The 19,765-nt window shown below is 38.6% G+C and overlaps 1 protein-coding gene across 32 annotated transcripts in view; it reads left to right on the top strand.

The window, feature by feature from the left end:
* The window catches only part of PSAT1 (phospholipid sterol acyl transferase 1), a 123,296-nt gene that overhangs the window by 91,221 nt on the left and 12,310 nt on the right, over positions 1 to 19,765 (top strand). For 18 of the 32 annotated variants that reach the window (XM_088959387.1, XM_088959294.1, XM_088959370.1 and 15 more), the window contains exons 10-12: positions 3,786 to 3,837; positions 3,961 to 4,032; positions 15,980 to 16,148. In XM_088959387.1, coding sequence (XP_088815513.1) covers positions 3,786 to 3,837; positions 3,961 to 4,032; positions 15,980 to 16,148 — 293 coding nt within the window. Of the gene's footprint in view, positions 1 to 3,785; positions 3,838 to 3,960; positions 4,033 to 15,976; positions 16,149 to 19,765 lie in introns of all 32 variants that reach the window. The other 14 variants (XM_088959270.1, XM_088959329.1, XM_088959300.1 and 11 more) reach the window with 1 other exon arrangement.

The raw sequence follows: 19,765 nt of genomic DNA, 5'->3' as shown, positions 1-19,765 counted from the left end.
TTTAGCAGGAGAAGTCTCATCATCTTGTATAGTAGTAGTAGTAGTAACTGAAGTGGTAGTGATGCAGTAGGTCTGGAATAAACTAACACAAGACAGAAAGAGAGAGAGAGAGAGAGAGAGAGAGAGAGAGAAATGCCAAGGAATCACTCTAGGGTTTGTAGGTATCACTCCATACAAAAAAAGGGCTCTAAAGAAATCTTCATTCATTCATTAATTCATTCATTAGCTTCAAAAGGAAGAGAATACATCTATTCATAGAGTGACATGTGTGGCCCGGAATACTGTTCATAATTACAAAAATGCCTTTCCTTGTCTTGTGCATCAAGAAACACAATAACTTTCTATCTACTAATGCAAATAAACTGAAAATTGAAAGACAAGCCCTACTAAACTAGAGGAACAAGATATTATAGCCTAGGCCCCACACAGGACTAGTTAAAATGACGAAAATACCCATACTGTCCAAGTATACAAAACTATAGAAAATTTAAGAAAATTCCAAATTTCATTCTTCAGCTCCTGCATTATTCTCCCCTGGTTCAAAAAAATTCGTCCTCGAGTTTTGAAGAACTTGAGGTTGAAAAGTTGATGTACCTCAATGACAAAAGTAGTAATTCCCATAGATACTTCAAAATACTTGGACTGTAGAGCAGATGTCATACATATAGCTATAAATGAATATTGAAAACAATGTATGTCTGAAATACTGCCTTCTATAACCTTCATTGTTAAATAACCAATAACATTAGCTTCTTGACCACTTACATCACCAATCAACCTATCTTGTGGTGAATCTTCTCCTTGCATATCACTATGAACTTCCATATCCAAAATCTCAACTTTAGCATTTGGAACTTTTCCTTCAATCTCTAGTTGAGAAATCTCCATCTCTATTTGTTAAGCTCCCCTTGGTTCTTCAGCAAACTCTTGAACTTTTGCCATTATTGATGTTGTTGGAATTTGTGCTATGTCAACTTGTAATTCTTGAATTGGTTCCAGTTGAACTTGTAAAGTCATGACTTACTTCCTTACTAACATCTACTACAACCAACACATTTGCATCTTGCACCTGAATTTCTTCAATTTGCTCTACTTCTATCTCTTCTTGATCATTAACCTCAAGTTGACAATAGGTTTTGGAAGTTCCTTCTTCAACAATTCTAATCTTTTCTTGGCCTGCACCCTTTTGATCTTCAATGTTTACAACTTCTATAGGTTGAAATTCTTCATTCACAACTTTAGCTCCAGGATGGGCATCAACATTGCAAGAAATCATCTTCTTTATCTTCAATTTTGTACTTTTTTCTCATTGGATTCAAATTCTTTGTTGTAATCAGCTGCTTCTTGTCTATCTTAAGAGCCAATTCAAAGGCATGATCTAAGTCATAAATCTGAATTGTAGACAATTCATTCTTGATATCATCCCTGAGTTCATTCATGAAACGAACTGATTTGTGCCTTTCCGTTTCTATAATGTCACATTTAATATATAATTCATCAAACTTATGCGTATATTGAATTACAGATAGCATACCTTGCTTGAGATTAGTCAACTCCACATATAGATCTTCATGGAAATATTGTGGAATGTACTTTTCTTGCAAATACATCTTCATCTTTGCCCATGTGGTAATAGGATATTCACCTCTATTTTCTTGCAAATACATATAGATCATCATGGTAATAGGATATCCAGCATACTTTAGAAATACCCGCAAGCTTCATGCATGCAAATCTAAATCTTTGTTTTCAGACATATCATGCCAATCGAAATATTCTTCTAGTATAGCAATACAATTAAAGAATGCTTGTTTGTCTTCATCTCCCTTGAAATTAGGCACTTCCCTTTCTCTTCTAACATTCTTGAAAACCTTACTCCTATAGCCAACGTTACTAGATCTACTTTCTTCCACCAATTTCTTAAGTAAATCAACCATAGACCCTTCATATGGTTCAAAAACCTTATCATCATTGATTCTAGACCCATGAGATTGTTTAAGATACCCTAGGCCAATAGAATCGGTCACTTTGTAAGAACACGGTGACTAACCATTAGCTCTGATACCAAAACTGATGCAGTAGGGTTGGAACAAAGTAACACAAGACAAGAAGAGAGAGGAAGAGAGAGAGAGAGAGAGAGGAGAAGGGGTAGAGGAAGAGAAAAGAAAGAGAAATACCAAGGAAGCACTCCAAGGGGTCCTAGAATCACTCTAGGGTTTGTAGGAATGACTCCATATAGAAAAAGGGCTCTTAAGAAATCTTCATTCATTCATTCATTAGCTTCGAAAGGAAGAGAATACATCTATTTATAGAGTGACATGTATGGCCCGGAATACTGTTCACCATAATTACAAAAATTCCTTTCCTTGTCTTGTGCATCAAGAAACACAATAACTTTCTATCTATTAATGCAAATAAACTAAAAATTGAAAGACAAGCCCTACTAAACTAGAGGAACAAGATATTATAGCCTAGGCCCCACACAGGACTAGTTAAAATGATGAAAATACCCATACTGTCCAAGTATACAAAACTATAGAAAATTTAAGAAAATTCCAAATTTCATTCTTCAGCTCCTGCATTAGGTAGAACAAGCACCATCAAAACAATGAGGATTAGGAGGAGAGGATGGAAGAGGAGTAGAGACAAACAAATAGACTAGCTTCTAAGGAATTCTCTTCCACCCCACAATTCTTCCCCTGAAGAGGATTCCGAGAAGGTTCAAAGAAAGACTGTGTCTCACAGAAGGACCCCCCCTCCCCCCCCCCCTCGAATAGCCCTCGGATCCAACTTGGTTGTTTTTGGATCCTTGATATGAATGAAAATAGAGACAACCAAAAACTTTTGGTGGTAAGGAGACATAGGATCATTAGGAAAAAGAACAGAGAATGGACATTTCATCCCAAGTATCTGGATGGCATCCTATTTATTAAGTATGATGCAGTAAGTACTACATGAGACCAATACTTCTTGGGAACCTTGTGTTGGAACAATAAAACACCAGTTTTCTCCACAAGATATCTATTTTTCCTCTCTGCAACCCCATTCTACTGTGGGGTATAACTATAAGAGTATTGGTGTAGAGTCCTTTCATCTTCAAAGAATAAGTTCAAGGTATTCTTAAAATATTCAGCTACATTGTTTGACTTGAATTGTTTAACTTTCTTTCCAAAGTGGGTTTCAATCATCTTACAAAATATCATAGTGATTCTAGGGACTTCCTTACATTCTTTCATAAGATAAACCCATGGACACCTTGAGAAATGATCAATAAAACTGATAAAGCAGTGATAGCCATCCATAGAAACAATGGTGAAGGACCTCACACATCAGAGTGAACTAAAATCAAGATAGTCCTACCACTAAGGATCTCTCAACCATGGGTCCCAAAAGATACATCCTTGGAATTACGTCTTGTAAGGAGACCCAAGCATTTTAGATGACAACAGACCACCTAAATACCTAGAGCATTTTCACAACCCTCATCCCACTACTCCTTGTCGGTCCCTGCTATGCTACATTTGACTAGTTTATTCCCAATCCAGAGGTTCTCCCTACTGACTATAGTATTTAATGATATGGGACTGAGTCCAAATAGAAACTAAATGAATATACAAATATTATCAAGAAACTTATTTACTGATATGGATATTGGTTTTTAACATTTTCATTGTACTATTAGACAAGTTTTTCAAACTATACTTTGTATAGAATGTGAGATTTAAATGGAAGGTTTTATTCATTCTTTTGAATGGACATGGGAATGCTCTTGTTATTCTTGCTAGGTCCGGGAATCTGGTTGATGGAAATCCAGGGTTTGCAAGTGGTGATGAGACGGTAATAAACAATTTAGTGTTTTGAAGTAAGCATATATATATATATATATATATATATATATATATATATTTTATATTTGCATATTATATATTTCAAACAAAAGTAAACCAAATTCATTTACAGGTACCTTACCATTCCCTCTCATGGTGCAAGACTTGGCTTGGGTCTAAAGTTAACATAACAAGGGCTCCTCAGGTGTGCTTAATAATATAATAGTTTTTTTCATAGATATGCAAATTCTAGGATGCTAGTAAAGTTGTCAAACTTGGACTAAATAGAAAATCGTTTTGTTGATTGGGTCACAGGTCTAACAGTTTGACTGCCTAGTTCAATTATTCAACTTGTTCAAACAAAAAATGTGAACAAAATAAAATTTGAAAATTTTTGAAAATGGTTCTAAATTGTCTTTTAAAGATATTTTAATTAAAATTCACTTAAAAATAAATATTGTAGGGCATAACGCATATTAACACATTTAAATGGGTTACTTTGACCAAGTTGACATTTCTAAGAACCAGGCAACCAGAAAACCATTTTGGTTGCTACTTCTTGTTTCTAGTCATTCAATTGTCTGGTCCGGTCCTAGTATCACAACATCGAGGGAAAAATTGGAAAATCACAAGCGAAAATCCTCAAAAAAAAAAAAAAAAACTTGTTTAAAAACTTAATGTACATCAATGTCTCCCATGCATGTATGTTGAATTCATGAGGAAATGTTCCCAATGTGTAGGTGGATGCCCCTGCTTTCAGAGTGTGCAGAGTTTTTTCTTGTAGGAGATCCTGTTGCTTCAGATACAGAATGGTTGTGACAACCAACACATTGTGGGATGCCTTATTATATTTATTTGGACAAGTCCAACTTATGGAGATTTGTGCAGATTTATAATAATATATATCAATAGCATATTGAAAATAGCTATTGTGCATGGTGTGAAACTTGACTGGGCTTAGCTGAGCCTGGTTAATAAAACCTTACATTTATTTAGGCTGGAATCTTTTTCACATCAAGTTGGGTAATGTTTTTGTCTTGGGCAATTTAATTCAACCACCTGATAATGTATGTTACTTTTTAGATGATGACTTCCATCGTATATTGTTTAAAGTCTGTGAATTTGTGGAATTAGGCATAATTGGTCAACCTTATAATGATAGTAGGTGTCAAGGTCTAAATTCACTTTAACCTGTCCCAATGTATGTCCTAGAGCTTTTGGCTACATTAGCAAATTTGCATGTGCATTGCACGTGGTAATTTCAGATGACTATTATTATTATTATTATTATTATTATTATTATTATTATTTATTATCGTTTTTGTTGTTAATATTATTATACTGTCCTTATTAGAACCCATGTAGCAAAGGCAAGTTATTGAGCATAGTATAGTGGTGGATTTGTTGCCTTATGACCTATAAACCTAGTTTCAAATATTTCTTGCTTGTAGTTTATATTTAATGTTTTCAATTTGTAGTTGAACCTGACAATCAGATTGGTTGGTTTGTCACATGCACTGATTCTTGAGTTTGTTTCAATCTAAACTACTTTGATGGAAAAAAAAAAAAAACTTCTCACTTGCTAAACGATCATGAGCACCAAAAATGGATAAAAAAGAAAAAAAAAATAACTAGTGATAATCTGGAAAAGAAGGGTATGCTGTTAGACACAACTGTCTGTGTGTTTTGTCAGAACTGTACCGAGTCAGTAAACCATCTGCTACTTCACTGTGGCTTCTCCTTTGAGGTTCGGAAAAATTCAAGAATTTATATGAGGTAAACAGTTGCTGCCCTGAATCAGTAACAGAGGTTAGGAGTGTAGGGACTTGAGCAGCTATCCACATCCTGAAATAAGTTTGATGTGGCAGCTGAAAAGGAGGAGATGCTTCAAAGGTACCTACAAGCACAAAGTGTTGCAAGATTGATATTGAAAGTGCAGGGAGTTTTGTAACATGTTCAAAGAGAGATATTTTCAAGAAAAATCACATTTCAAGAAATTTGTGTTCAACAAGACTTTAGATTATAACAGAAAAACCCCTTATGATCTGGACTATAACCCATTAAAGCACACAAAGCAGACTGAATTGACAACTTGACACTTATGAGAAGATGCAAAAAATAGATACATACAAAGACATGTAGCATGGAGAATTTAGGAGGGGAGTTGAAAATAAATAAACAAGATGCATAGCAGTGCTGGCCACCTCCAGGCCCTCCACCCAGAAGGTTGTTGGAGCATGGGAATCCCTGATTAGGGTTTTGACAACACTTAAGATATGGCCATTCTTGTGTTTAGCCACTTCATTTTGTTGAGGAGTTCTGGGAGAAGATCTTTAGAATTGTATACTATGTTGTCGCAGATATGTCTAAAACTCCTAATTTGGAGTAAGCCAAAAGTCAGAACCAAAATCTTCTTTCTTTAGTCCCTCAAATTTTGGGAGTGCCAACACTCAGCCAACGGATAAAGAAGAAAGTAAGTGTCCCCCACCCCCACCTCCCAAACTTTTTCCAAGCTTTTCATTCTCCCTTCAAAAGTCCTCTTGTTTCTCTCCTCCAAACCTCCTAGCAGGTGGCAAATGGAATGAAAATGTAGTGAATTTTTGCTTTAGTACTCATCCATTTACTCTCCCCCTGAATCTGAGCAAAGGGTACAAATAGTAGCATTGAACTGTGTAGTAACCCTTGCATGAAAATATCCAGATATAATGGGTATGATCATCAATAAAAGTAATAAAATATATAAATTCCATTTTGGAAATCACGGGAGATGACCAACCATCACTATGCAATAACTGAAAAGGAGTAGTAGCATGTATAATTGAAATAGGAAATGGTAGAACATGATTGTTACTTAAACAACAAGATATACAAGTTTTATCAACATTCTTTGAAGTATAGGCAGACGAAGGTAAACATCCAAAAGAGAAAAATGAACCAAGCTTCTTCAAAAAAGGATGGCCCAAATGGCGATGTCACAAGTTCAAGTTCCAATCATTATTACAAGATGTTACATGAGAACTAGCAGTAGTAGAATAAAGACAAGAGGAACTAGTAGTAGTAGTAGTAGTAGTAGTAGCAAAGAGTAATCTTAATCTACACACTTTCACCTCCCTAGTGTGTTGGTTCTATATCAAACAAGCATCATATGAGAAGGTGAGAGTATTACCATGCTCAACAAGATGACCAATTGATATTATACTAGTACTTGGTAGTGAGATTCTCACCATTGGCTGTAACAATGTGCTTATCAGTAGAGAAAGGATAAGAAGACTGACCACAAATGCCCCCTGTCATATGATTGGAGTTGCTAGAATCAATGATCCAGAGATGATTAGGTGAAAAACAATAATAGGTGAACTCACCCGATAGGCCGAAAGAAGAAGCAAAGGAAATTACTGAGGACTTGAGATGTTTGATCTTCTCTTTTGTCATAACAATAGGACCATCTTCCTTTGGTGGTGCAGTAGAGAATGACGTGTCATCTAATCCTTCAACCGAGGTTTGTTAGGCCCTGTGTAGATTCTTCTTCCCTCTAGAATAGTTCCCCTTAGGTGATCTAGTGGGGCATTTAGATGTAATATGTGTTGGGCAGTTTTTGTATGCCCTTAGCTTCAATCAATTTTGATGTACTTTTGATATTTAATGTAAATAAAAGAAGTGCATGTTTGATTCATGTTGTGTGGTATATTTCTGTGTAAGACCCTAAAACTGGACACTTAATGAGACTTGTGTTGGTTTTGAATGTTCACAGTCGTTGGATAAGTCTGGGGAGATTTATCTTGCCAAGGCTAACACTGGTGTGCTGCCAACTGTTGAGGTGGCTTGTCTTAGCCGCCAGGGTGAGACCCAAGGCACATGCAGTGTAGGATTAATTGAACCCTTGAACCGGACCAGATTTCCAGTATTGCCCTGGACCTTGGAGATTGATGGGCAAAACTGGAAAGTTACACCTGACCCCTAGACCCAATTATGGTATTGCACTAGGTGTCGGATTGGGCTGTCTTTGATATGCCAATCAATGAGATCTTTAGCGGGGGTCAAAACCTGGGTATGTTGGGACAGTCTGAGAATTCATCTGAGTGGGTGATCATAGTGACGGGATCAGCTCCTTTGTCGGACAAAGGTAATGATCGGGGATGCACTCTCTCTGATGGAAACCAAACTGCCGGCAGTTGATTCCAATCGTTGGAATTTTGTTTTGCAAAATTTATATATATGAAATATATTTAAGTATGGTTTCAAAATGTTTGCAAATGGTTTTAATTCCCGGGATCCATGTAACTAGAGAGTGCAGCACTGTTCCTTGTAGCCGAGGGAGAGGTCCTCTCTTGTCAGGCAGTGCTTGATCATTATGGGCTGAGAGGTTAAGTGTAAGGCCATTTGGGATAACACCTGATGGGCTAATCTTGCACCTGCCCACAGTCCCTGGGTTTTTATAAGATGGCTTAGCCCAAGGACCACTTAGTGTAAGTGTTGGGCCCATAGGGTCCATGTGATGGGCTCAGGGGATTCACTGGGCTTTCCAGTGAGTTCGGCCAGGCCTTGTAACAGAGGCTGGGTCGAACCCATGTGGCTGGTGTGTAGATCAATGCTTGGGTCCCACGCCATACAAAGAAGCCCAACTGGGTAGCAGTTTGGAAGACTTTTGAGCACATAACCTTATTGGGCCTAAAGCCCATTTCGAACTGGGCTGATTTGATCAGTCATTATTAAGGGGCGAATCTGAGATTAGGATGAGCCCAAAAGCTTATCTAATCTGCAGATAGGATTAAGAAGAGTCCTAATCCAAATACTGATTTGGATAAGGGGCAACTCCTGATATGATCAGGAAATCCTTTCTTAATCATTAAGCAACTAGAGGAAACCCTAATTGTATTACAAGAATTCGAACCCTAGGGAGAAACATCCTGCAGTTTTGTGAGTGTAGAGAACACATGTGGGTCCCACAGCTGTGGTCCCACTCTGTCTGTAGGGTAGAATGTACCTAGTCTTCCTAGGGTTAGCTGTTGTTATTCTAGTTGTTACTTATTTTTCAGTATTACATTATTATGTGTTATGTAAATACCAAGGGCAGATGTATCCTTTCATGTAACTAGCATAATCTATAAATATTAAATAGAAGTGGCGGAAGCAGAATGATTTAGATTCTGTCCTTCCTTCCAAAGTTTGTGTTCTACTGCTCTCTCACTACTATTTCTTCTCTTCCCTCTATACTTTCTCTCCTCTCCAAACCTGAAATTTATTAGTGCTCAAGACTGATAGTAGTCTTGAACAACTACATGGTATCAGAGCCAAGTTAGGGTTTCTCATGTGAGTCTAGTACCAGCCGACCACATGAGAATCTCCTAGGACTAGAAGCTGAAAAGGTGGAGTTCGCAGACTGCTTCTTGGAGATCGCTAGAAGGGCTAGCAGCTGTTGAAGGTTTGTCACGTTTGCAGAGTGTTGGTGGTCAGGAAGGATCAGAGAAGACTAGGGTTCGGGTAACCTTGGAAGGCAGCGAACACTTTTTCCTTGTAAGTTCTTTATTTTCTAAGAGAAGTTCTATCAGAGAAGATAGATTGGATCTATTTGGAGAGGGCGGCCGAACCATTCTAGGGTTTTTTCCCTTCGATTCTCTAGGGTTTTACAGCAAACCCTACTGTTGGGCCGATCTGCCTTAGCTTTGTTTCTCTCTGCTCTAGGGTTAGAAAGTGAACCTTGCGATCTACCTGGAGCTGTCCCCAAGTTTGTTGTTAGCATTGATCAGATTCTAGGGTTTCATATTAACCCTACTGCAAGTCTATCTATACGGTATTGATTGGATTGTGCAACTGAACTGTTTACTTTAAGGACTGGTTAAAACCCTAATTCTGCCAAGCATATCAGACTTACTTCCACACTTTTTTCAGAGTCTTTTGGGGTTTTCGAACTCTCTTAAGGGGTGGGAACCCTACGGACAGCTGTTGTTGTGCTTGCTAGTTGGTTTCAGATCAGAGTTATCCCAGTTTTGTGCACATACACTGTGAATACAGATCGGTTCTGCATTGTTTTTAATTGTGATTGGTTGTCCAAGTGCTGTTTTTGAGACTTGACCAAGATGGAGTTTAAAAATCAGGCAGAAGGCAGCTTTGGGAAGGAACATCGGTTATGGTGGTGTTTCTGAGACGGGTGGTCAGATTACCACCGTGAAGTTTGATGAATCAAACTATTTGGAATGGGCCCAATCAGCCGTGATGGCTATTGGGGGAAGAGGTAAATTAGGGTACCTCTTGGGAGATGTGAAAGAACCCCCCAAGGGAGACCCTACGTATACCAAGTGGATCCAAGAAAACTACTTGGTTATGACATGGCTGTGTAATTCTATGCAGCCTCATATTAGCTGCAATTACTTGTGGGCAAAGATAGCTAAGGAGATATGGGATATGATGAAAGAAACTTATTCCCAACCCCTTAATGTTGCTAGAGCGTATGAATTGAAATGTGAAGTGAAAAATCTTAAACAAGGAGAGAAATCGGTTTCAGTATATTTCTCTACCTTGCAGTCCCTGTGGCGTGAAAGTGATCACTTAGAGACTCTTGAGTGGGAGAGTCCCAAAGATGCACAGATATGTAGAAAGCAGGTCGAGACAAACTGGGTGTTTGAGTTTCTGGCGGGCCTAAATTCAAAGTATAATATTGTGCGGCAACAGATTTTGACTAGAGACAGTGTGACTCTCTCTCAGGCATACTCATTCGTACACAGTGAAAAGACTAGAAGGAAAGTTATGATGCAACCTCAGCCCCCCACACCAGCCTTTGTAGCGGTCACACCCAAATCAGGAGGTGATTCAGAGAAGGACAGGAGGAAGGAAGACAAGAAGGATGTGGTATGTGAACATTGTAAGAAACCCAAACGTACAAAAGAAACATGTTGGAAACTGCATCCTCACTTGGTTCCTGCGAAGTTGAGAAGCAAGAAGGGCACTGCTCATGTGGTCGTGAACATTGATTCAGCATCCTCATCTGGCACAAGAGGAACACTTTGAGACCTTAGCTACAGTTTGGGCTGTCCTAATACAGTTAGAAAAGGAAGTTCGAAATTTAGCTCAGCCACCACAGTCACCATCAGCTCCTGCCACATCTGCCTTCGCACATTCAGGTACTCGAGCTTCAGCCTACCATGCCTCAGCTCCAGGTACTACCGAACCTTGTTGGGTAATAGATTCAGGTGCATCCGACCACATGACTAGCTTGCCTTCACTGTTTACCACTTACCATTTGTCTTCTGGTAGGGATAAAGTATCTATTGTTGATGGCTCCTTGGTTCCTATTTCTGGGAAGGGTGACATCAAGTTATCAGATACTATCTCCCTGTCATCTGTTTTGCATGTTCCTACGCTTGACACTAACCTTCTTTCAGTCAGTAGTATTACCAAGCATATGAATTGCTCAGTAACCTTCTTCCCTGACTGATGTGTTTTTTAGGACTTGGAGACGAAGAAGGTGATTGGGATTGGCCGTGAGACGAATGGGATCTATCTGCTCGGGGAGAGGTTCCGTCAGGAAGAGTCAGTAGAGAAGATGTCTTTTGTTTCTCAGAGTGTGAGTTCGGTTATGCTTTGGCATAACCGATTAGGTCATTTGTCTTTTCAATCTCTAAAGAGTCTGTTTCCAGCTTTATTTGAGTCTATTGAGTTGTCTCAGTTACAGTGTGAAAGTTGTGAGTTTGCTAAGCATTGTAGAAAGCCTTATTTATTGAGCAATAAAAGGAGTAATGATTTTTTTGATATTGTGCATAATGATGTTTGGGGGCCTTATCACATTCCTTCCATGGGTGGGTACATATATTTCTTGTTATTTGTTGATGACCATACCCGTTTTTCTTGGGTTTATCTCATGCATTCATGAGATGAGGTACCTGCCCTGACCCAAAACTTTCACCAAATGATCCTAACCCAATTTGATGCTAAGATCAAAGTTCTCAGATCTGATAACGCAAAGGAATACTTTGCTAAACCATTGACATCTTACCTTCTCAACCATGGGGTTATCCACCAGAGCTCTTGCCCTCATACACCTCAGCAGAATGGAGTTGCAGAAAGGAAAAATAGGCACATTTTGGAAGTGGCTAGAAGTCTCATGTTTACTTCCAATGTTCCTATTTGCTTCTGGGGTGATGCTATCATCATAGTGGAATATCTTATTAATCGGGTCCCTTCCCGGGTCCTCGATATGAGATCTCCTTTTTCCCTTCTATACCCAAGTGAGGAGTTGTTTTCTATTCCCCTTAAAACATTCGGTTGTACCTGCTTTGTTCAGTTTCTCGGACCCCATCAGTCCAAGTTCGAACCCAAGGCCTCCAAATGCATCTTCCTTGGTTATGCACAAACTCAAAATGGTTATTGCTGCTATGGTTCTGTCTCAGGGAGGAAGTTTGTCTCCATGGATGTCACTTTCTTTGAGGAGACACCCTATTAACCTTGGGTTTCTCCTCAGGGGGAGAGCAGTGAGAGTGGGGCAGTTCCTTTACCTATTCCATTGGGTGATGAGAGCTGCAATGGTGAGGGCGGTCAGAGGGATCAGGAGTTGAGGGAAAGCTGCAATGGTGAGGATGGTCAGGGGGATCAGGAGTTGAGGGTCTATCACAGGCGGTGCAGGCAGGTTGATCCCGATCATCAGCAGTCCAGGCCAGCTCCAATCTCATCTGCAGCTCCAAGTCCAGGTATTACAGTCCCAAGGCCCACAGAGACTTCCTCTATTGTTGCCATTTCACCTCCTACAGATATCCTTGACCTTTCGATTGCCATCCGTAAAGGGAAACGACATTGTACCACATCTACAACCCACTGTATCTCCTAGTTTTTATCCTATGATCGCCTATCTCCTACCTACAAGTCCTACCTTAGTTCCATTTCCAATGTCCCTACTCCAAGAACAGTGCAAGAAGCTCTATCTGTCCCAGAATGGAAAGATGCAATGCAGGTTGAAATGGATGCCCTGATGAAAAATAACACCTGGGAGGTAGTTGATCTGCCCAAAGGAACGAAACTAGTTGGATGCAAATGGGTATTTACGGTGAAGCATAATGTAGATGGATCCATTGAGAGGTATAAGGCTCGGTTAGTTGCAAAAGGGTTCACACAGACTTATGGCATAGATTACTTGGAGACCTTTGCTCCGGTAGCCAAGATGACTACCATTCGGGTCCTATTATCTGTTGCAGCAAGTCACACTTGGCCTTTATACCAAATGGACTTGAAAAATGCTTTTCTGAATGGAGACCTGCAGGAAGAGGTTTACATGCGTTTGCCTCCTGGATTCTATGATGCAGAAACATGTAAGAAGGTCTGTCGGCTCAACAAGGCTTTGTATGGTTTGAAGCAGTCACCTAGGGCTTGGTTCGATAGATTCAGACTAGCCCTTGTGAAGTTTGGTTACGTGCAGGCCCAGTCAGATCATACTCAATTCATCAAGAGGGTAGAGTCCTCCTTGACACTACTGGCAGTATATGTTGATGATATTGTGGTGACAGGGAATGATAGCCATGAGATTGAGTCCCTTAAACAGCTCTTTCATCAAGAATTTGAGGTGAAAGACCTTGGTGTACTCCTGTATTTTTTGGGTATTGAGGTTGCTAGATCCAAACAGGGGATCTTTATCTCTCAGAGGAAATATGTCCTAGACCTGTTGGCAGAAACTAGAAAGTTAGGTGTCAAGCCTGCAGATACACCCATTGAACAGAACCACAGGATTAGTGCTGAGAGTGGGGAGCTTCTTGAAGACAAGGTTATGTTCCAGTGATTGGTAGGAAAGCTCCTATATCTCTGTCTCACTCGGCCAGATATTACTTGTGTTGTTAGTGTTGTCAGCCAGTACATGCATTCCCCTAGAACCACACATCTTCTTGCGGCAGAAAGAATTTTAGCCTACTTGAAGAGATGCCCGGGTAGGGGTATACTGTTCAAGAACAATAACCACATGAAGGTGGAGGTCTATACGGATGCCGATTGGGCTGGGAGTGTTGATGACAGAAGGTCTACCTCAGGATATTGTGCCCTTGTGAGAGGTAACCTTGTCTCCTGTAGAAGTAAGAAACAAAGTGTTGTCTCCCGGTCTAGTGCTGAAGCAGAACACAGGTCCATGGCTAACGGAGTGGTTGAAATCCTATGGCTAAGATTTCTACTTGAGGAGTTGGGCATTGAATATGAGAAGCCCCTGATGTTGTATTGTGATAATCAAGCAACTATTAACATAGCACATAACCAGTGCAGCATGACAGAACCAAACACATTGAGGTTGACCGACATTTTGTACGAGAGAGGGTCTCATCTCAAGAAGTTTGCCTCCCTTACATCACATCCGTTATGCAACTAGCAGATATCCTCACTAAAGTCATATCAAGAAAGAAGCTAGAGGCGGATCTATCCAAGTTGGGAATAATAAACATTTACTCCCAACTTGGGAGGGAGTGTAGAGAACACTGATGTGGGCCCCACAGCTGTGGTCCCACTCTGTCCGTAAGGTAGAATGTACCTTGTCTTCCTAGGATTAGCTGCTATTATTCTAGTTGCTGGTGTTATTCTAGTTGTTACTTATTTTTCAGTTTTACATTATTATGTGTTATGTAAATACCAAGGCCAGATGTGTCCTTTCATGTAACTAGCATAATCTATAAATATTAAATAGAAGTGGCAGCGGAAAAATGATTTAGATTCTGTCATTCCTTCCAAAGTTTGTGTTCTACTGCTCTCTCACTACTATTTCTCCTCTTCCCTCTATACTTTCTCTCCTCTCCAAACCTGAAATTTATTAGTGCTTAAGACTGATAGCAGTCTTGAACAACTACAGTGAGATAGGATCTCAGAAACCCTAGAGAGAAGAAAAGCAGTTTGCCATCTATTTCTCTAGCTTCCTCCTGTTGCAGCCGCCACCATCTGTCACAGTTTGTTTTCTCTGCCAGAGAAAGATCAAGAAAAGTTCTTGATATTAGTCTTTCTTGAAAGGCTGATTCTGTTTGGTGCTCATTGTCATCCAAAGGATTCTTGTGAAGGATTCAGTGTGTAGGACGCACCCTGCTGGTTCTGTTCCACAGTTGTTGTGTCATCTTCAGCAGGAGCAGATCTTGGTTCCTTCTTTGGGTGTGAACACCAACTTTGGGAGAAATTTTTTCTCTGGATCAGGTATAATTACTCCCTTCACTTTTGGTTCAGATCTGGTTCGGTTCTGGTTCAAGTAGGATCCTTGAATCTTGATTCTAAAATTAGGGAATGCGATTCCCAGTTGAAAGATAGGTAGAAAATTTTTGAAATTCGCCCACCCATTCCGCAACTGTTTTGACGTCCATACGATGGATTCTACCATCCCTTTCAATATGCCCATGTTTGTACACTAGCAATGGTCTAATAACTTTTAAAATAAACAAAACAAAGACCTTTTATATAACTAAAATCTTAGTCCCCGCAAATAAGATCTCAAATGGAAAATTTTCCGCAAAGAATCAATAACAATACAACTAATATCTGATCCCTAGTCCTAAAATAGAATGAATTGCAATTAAAATCATGAAACCAAACCCTTTACATATATGGGCCAAAAATTTAGGTTAGGAGCGCTTCCCCAAACCCCTACATGAACTTGTCTGGGCTTGCCTCAGGGGGTCTTTTTGGAGGCTGTGAATTTTTGAGTGTTTGAAGTACTTTGGTACAGTCCATATATGTTTGCTTTCAATTCTACAGTTCACTTTGAATATGCTTTAGTTGTCATGCTCATGTATTTTTGTTTGATTTAATAAGGTTTTTAAAATATTTGAATTCTTTTAAAATTCAGGTTTGCATATTTTATGTAGACTCACTTTGCACCTTGAGTGCTAGAAGGCCCTGCACTTTCAAACCATGCTTCTTGAATATGTGTAAAATGCAGTTGTGGTCATTAGTTTCACCATAATCCTACATAAAGACCATGGACCTTCTACTCTTGCCTGTCACTGTAAATGACCCATTGTATATTGTGGATTCTATAATAAATATCATCATTTTCTATTTTACGAATTTTAATTACCATGTATTTTGAGAATTCACCATCTGTCTATCTTTAAATTACTTAGCAGTATGTTCCTTAGCTGTGGAAACAACACACTATTTCGTAACAATCTAACCTCTTTGTTTATTCTTCTGATAAAAAAAAACAAAAGCAGTCACAGCATGACGGATCTGATGTGCAAATGGAACTCAATGTGGAGCACCATCATGATGCAGATATAGTTCCAAATATGACAAGGGCTCCTCGGGTTAAGTATATAACCTATTATGAAGATTCTGAAAGTATACCTGGAAAGAGGACAGCAGTTTGGGAGCTTGATAAAGGTACAGTATCAAGTCCATATAGATTAACTGATGCATGGTAATCTCTGAGTACCTTTATCTGAGAGGAAGAAGCAAAATATTAAACTGTAAGCTTGGATGAATTTGAAAATCTTAAAGTCCAAAGGGGTGAATTTTCTTAATCATAGTTTAGGATTTAGGCAATAAATAGCAATAGTAGTCCTTGTAGTAATTGCCATCTTGCCCTATGAAAACAAGCCTCAGGTTCTCTAATTTTGTAACTCCTATGAACACATAATGTAAATAGAATAATGGTCTGAATGTAACCACAACCATTGTCTAAAACAATAGAATATAATAAAACAAATATCTAGGACCATATATATATATCCTTTTTTCTGAATGATTTTCCCCAAAAAATGTATATCTCCAAGCCTTGAAGGAAGATCTTTGTTTGATAAAAAGTTTTCTTTTCTATTTATAATAGAAATTAATTGGTTGTATCTAATTACCTAATACCTATATATATATATATAATATACTGCAATACAATAATATAAACAACTCGCAATGCACTTAATTTCTGGGTCATTTTCAGTTTATTGTGGAATGCCTTGTTCATCACTAGGTTGTAGAGGTAATGCCAAGGGGTGGTTTAAATTATAAAACCTGGTGTGTTCAAAAGACCTAGGTTGTCCCAAAGAGAACATCACAGAATGCAAGAATTACAAGGTATTTTAGTGTGTCAACACTCAATTCCAAAGAGTCTATGCACAGATGTACCATGATAGAGTACATCTGCAGCCCCCCTCCCCCAAAATATGTTTTACAACCCACTTCTAACTAAGGCCATGGATATAGGATTAAATTTCCAACTAGAAAATCATGGCAAAACAGGTCGTATCCTTGGTAAAAATGAATATCAGCCAACTATGGCTTGGAGGCTGTGTTAGGAAGAGTAAGAAATCTGGGCAGATACTGAGCATAAATGGAAACTGGCACTAATTCTATGGACCTGGTCTAGAAGACAATCCTAGGTTGTTTCAAAGAAAGAATTGCAGAATACAAGAATGGCCGGTGTCTAAGTTACAATTGCAATAACACCCTGATGTAGGACCAGCTCAGTTCTAGTCCTTAGAGAATGTTGAATGGTCTTCTTGATCAGAGTTTTATGGCCGTTAATGGCTGTAATGGCTTCTTAAAGGAATAAGAGAGAAAATAGGGAGAGAAAGAAGAGAGAAAATACCTGGAATCACTCACAGGGTGCCTAGAATCATTATAGGGCATGGGAATCATTCACCATAGCTTGCATAAGCTGAAGAAAACTCGATATAATTCATTGCCTTTGCGTAAAACGTCCATACATATTTATAGATTCTATACTCATAATAATCCTAGGAGTCAAACTATTAGACTCAATAATCCTAGTAGGACTCAAACCAAGTTGTCATATCCTATTTCAATTCAAAGAAAACTCAATAACTCTAATCCTACTTATGCAATAACTCTGAAATTTTAAACATAAGCAAACTATAACTGTACAATTTAAACCCTATCATTGGACCCCACAGAAAATTGTAAAAATGATAAAAATACCCCTACTGTCCAAAAATACAGAAATACATAAAATATCATAAAATTCCAATTTTGACTCTTTAGCTCCCGCATCATTCTCCCCCGGTTGAAAAAAAACTCACCCTTGAATTTTGAAGAACTTGAGGATGAAAAGTTGATATGCCCTAATTATAAAGGGAGTAGGACTTCCCACAGCTACATGCTTGGACTGTAGAGTAGAGGCCACACACAGAAGTAGAAAAGGATCTTGAAAGAAATGTATTTCTGAAACACTGCCTTCCCTAACCATCTTTGTTAAATCATCGATAACATTAGTTTTTTGAACACTTAATTAATCAACCAACCATTTGATGAATCTTCCCCTTGCTTATCCAAACTCTTAAAATTGCAACATTTGGAACCTTTCCTTCAACCTCTAGCTTAGGAATCACCATCTCTCTGTGTTCTGCTATCCTTGGTTCTTCAACAAACTCTAGGATTCCTTCGTTGATGTTGGTGGAACTTGTGCTATGTCAGGTTGTAATTCTTGAATTAGTTGTAGTTGAACTTGAAAGATAAAGTCACTTACTTCCTTACCAGGATTTACTGCGATCAACACATTTGTATCTTGCACCTGAATTTCTATAACTTGCTCCACTTCTATTTCTTCTTGGTCATTAACCTCAAGCTGACCATGGGTATTGGAAACTCCAGCTATTTCTATTTTTTCTTGGCCTGCACCCTCTTGATTTTTAATATCTACAACTTCTATAGCTTGAAATTCTTCTTTAGGTTCCTCATCAATTTCAGCTCTAGGATAGACATTAACATGTAAGGAATCATCTACCTTCTTTTCAACTTTATACCTTCTTCCCCTTGACTTCAAGTTCTCTGTTGTAACCTGTTGTTTCTTCTTTTGCTTGAAATTACTCCATATATAGATCATCATGGAAGTCTAGTGAGATGTACTTTTCTTGCAAACACCTCTTCATCTCTGCCCATGTACTAATTGGATCATTGACTTTATTTTCTAATCGTTGCTCAAGATTTCTCCACCATACTTTAGTATGACCCGTCAGCTTCATGCGCGCAAATCTAATCCTTTGTTTGTCAAGCATATCATGCTAATCAAAATATTCTTCTAGTTCAGCAACCCAATCAAAGAATTCTTGCGGATCATCATCTCCTTTGAAATCTGGTATTTCCCTTTCTCTTCTAACATGTTTGAAAACCTTGCTCCCGTAGCCAACATTGTTAGATCTGTTTTCTTCCACCATCTTCTCAAATAAGTCAACCAATGACCCTCCATATGGTTCAGAAACCCAATAATCATCGATTCTAGACCTATAAGATTGTCTAGAAGATACTCTAGGCCTATAGAATCAGTTACTTTGTGAGAACATAGCGAACAAAACATTAGCTCTGATACCAAACTGATGTAGGACCAGCTCAGTTCTAGTCCTTAGAGAATGTTGAATGGTCTTCTTGATCAGAGTTTTGTGGCTGTTAATGGTTGTAATGGCTTCTTAAAGTAATAAGAGAGAAAATAGGGAGAGAAAGAAGAGAGAAAATACCTGGAATCACTCACAGAGTGCCTAGAATCACTCTAGGGCATGGGAATCACTCACCATAGCTAGCATAAGCTGAAGAAAACTCAATATAATTCATTGCCTTTGTGTAAAACGTCCATGCATATGTGTAGACTCTAAATTCATAATAATCCTAGGAGTCAAACTGTTAGACTCAATAATCCTAGTAGGACTCAAACTAAGTTGTCATATCCTATTCAATTCAAAGAAGAATCAATAACTCTAATCCTACTTATGCAATAACTCTGAAATTTTAAACATAGGCAAACTATAACGATACAATTTAAACCCTATCATTGGACCCCACAGAAAATTGTAAAAATGATAAAAATACCCCTACTGTGCAAAAATACAGAAATACATAAAATATCATAAAATTCCAATTTTGACTCTTCAGCTCCCGCATCACACCCTTAAGAGGGTCAGAAAGGAAAAGGACAAATGAATAACAGTATACAGACAACATATTTAATACACTGCTTTCCTCAAACCAAGGTTGGAATTTAGTAGTGAAGG

The sequence above is a fragment of the Nelumbo lutea genome, chromosome 1 (genome assembly GCF_056320005.1).
Source record: "Nelumbo lutea isolate HS-2025 chromosome 1, American lotus-T2T, whole genome shotgun sequence".
Classification (NCBI taxonomy): Eukaryota; Viridiplantae; Streptophyta; class Magnoliopsida; order Proteales; family Nelumbonaceae; genus Nelumbo; species Nelumbo lutea.
Note: the sequence above shows the minus strand (reverse complement) of the source record. Positions and strands in the feature narration are given on the sequence as shown.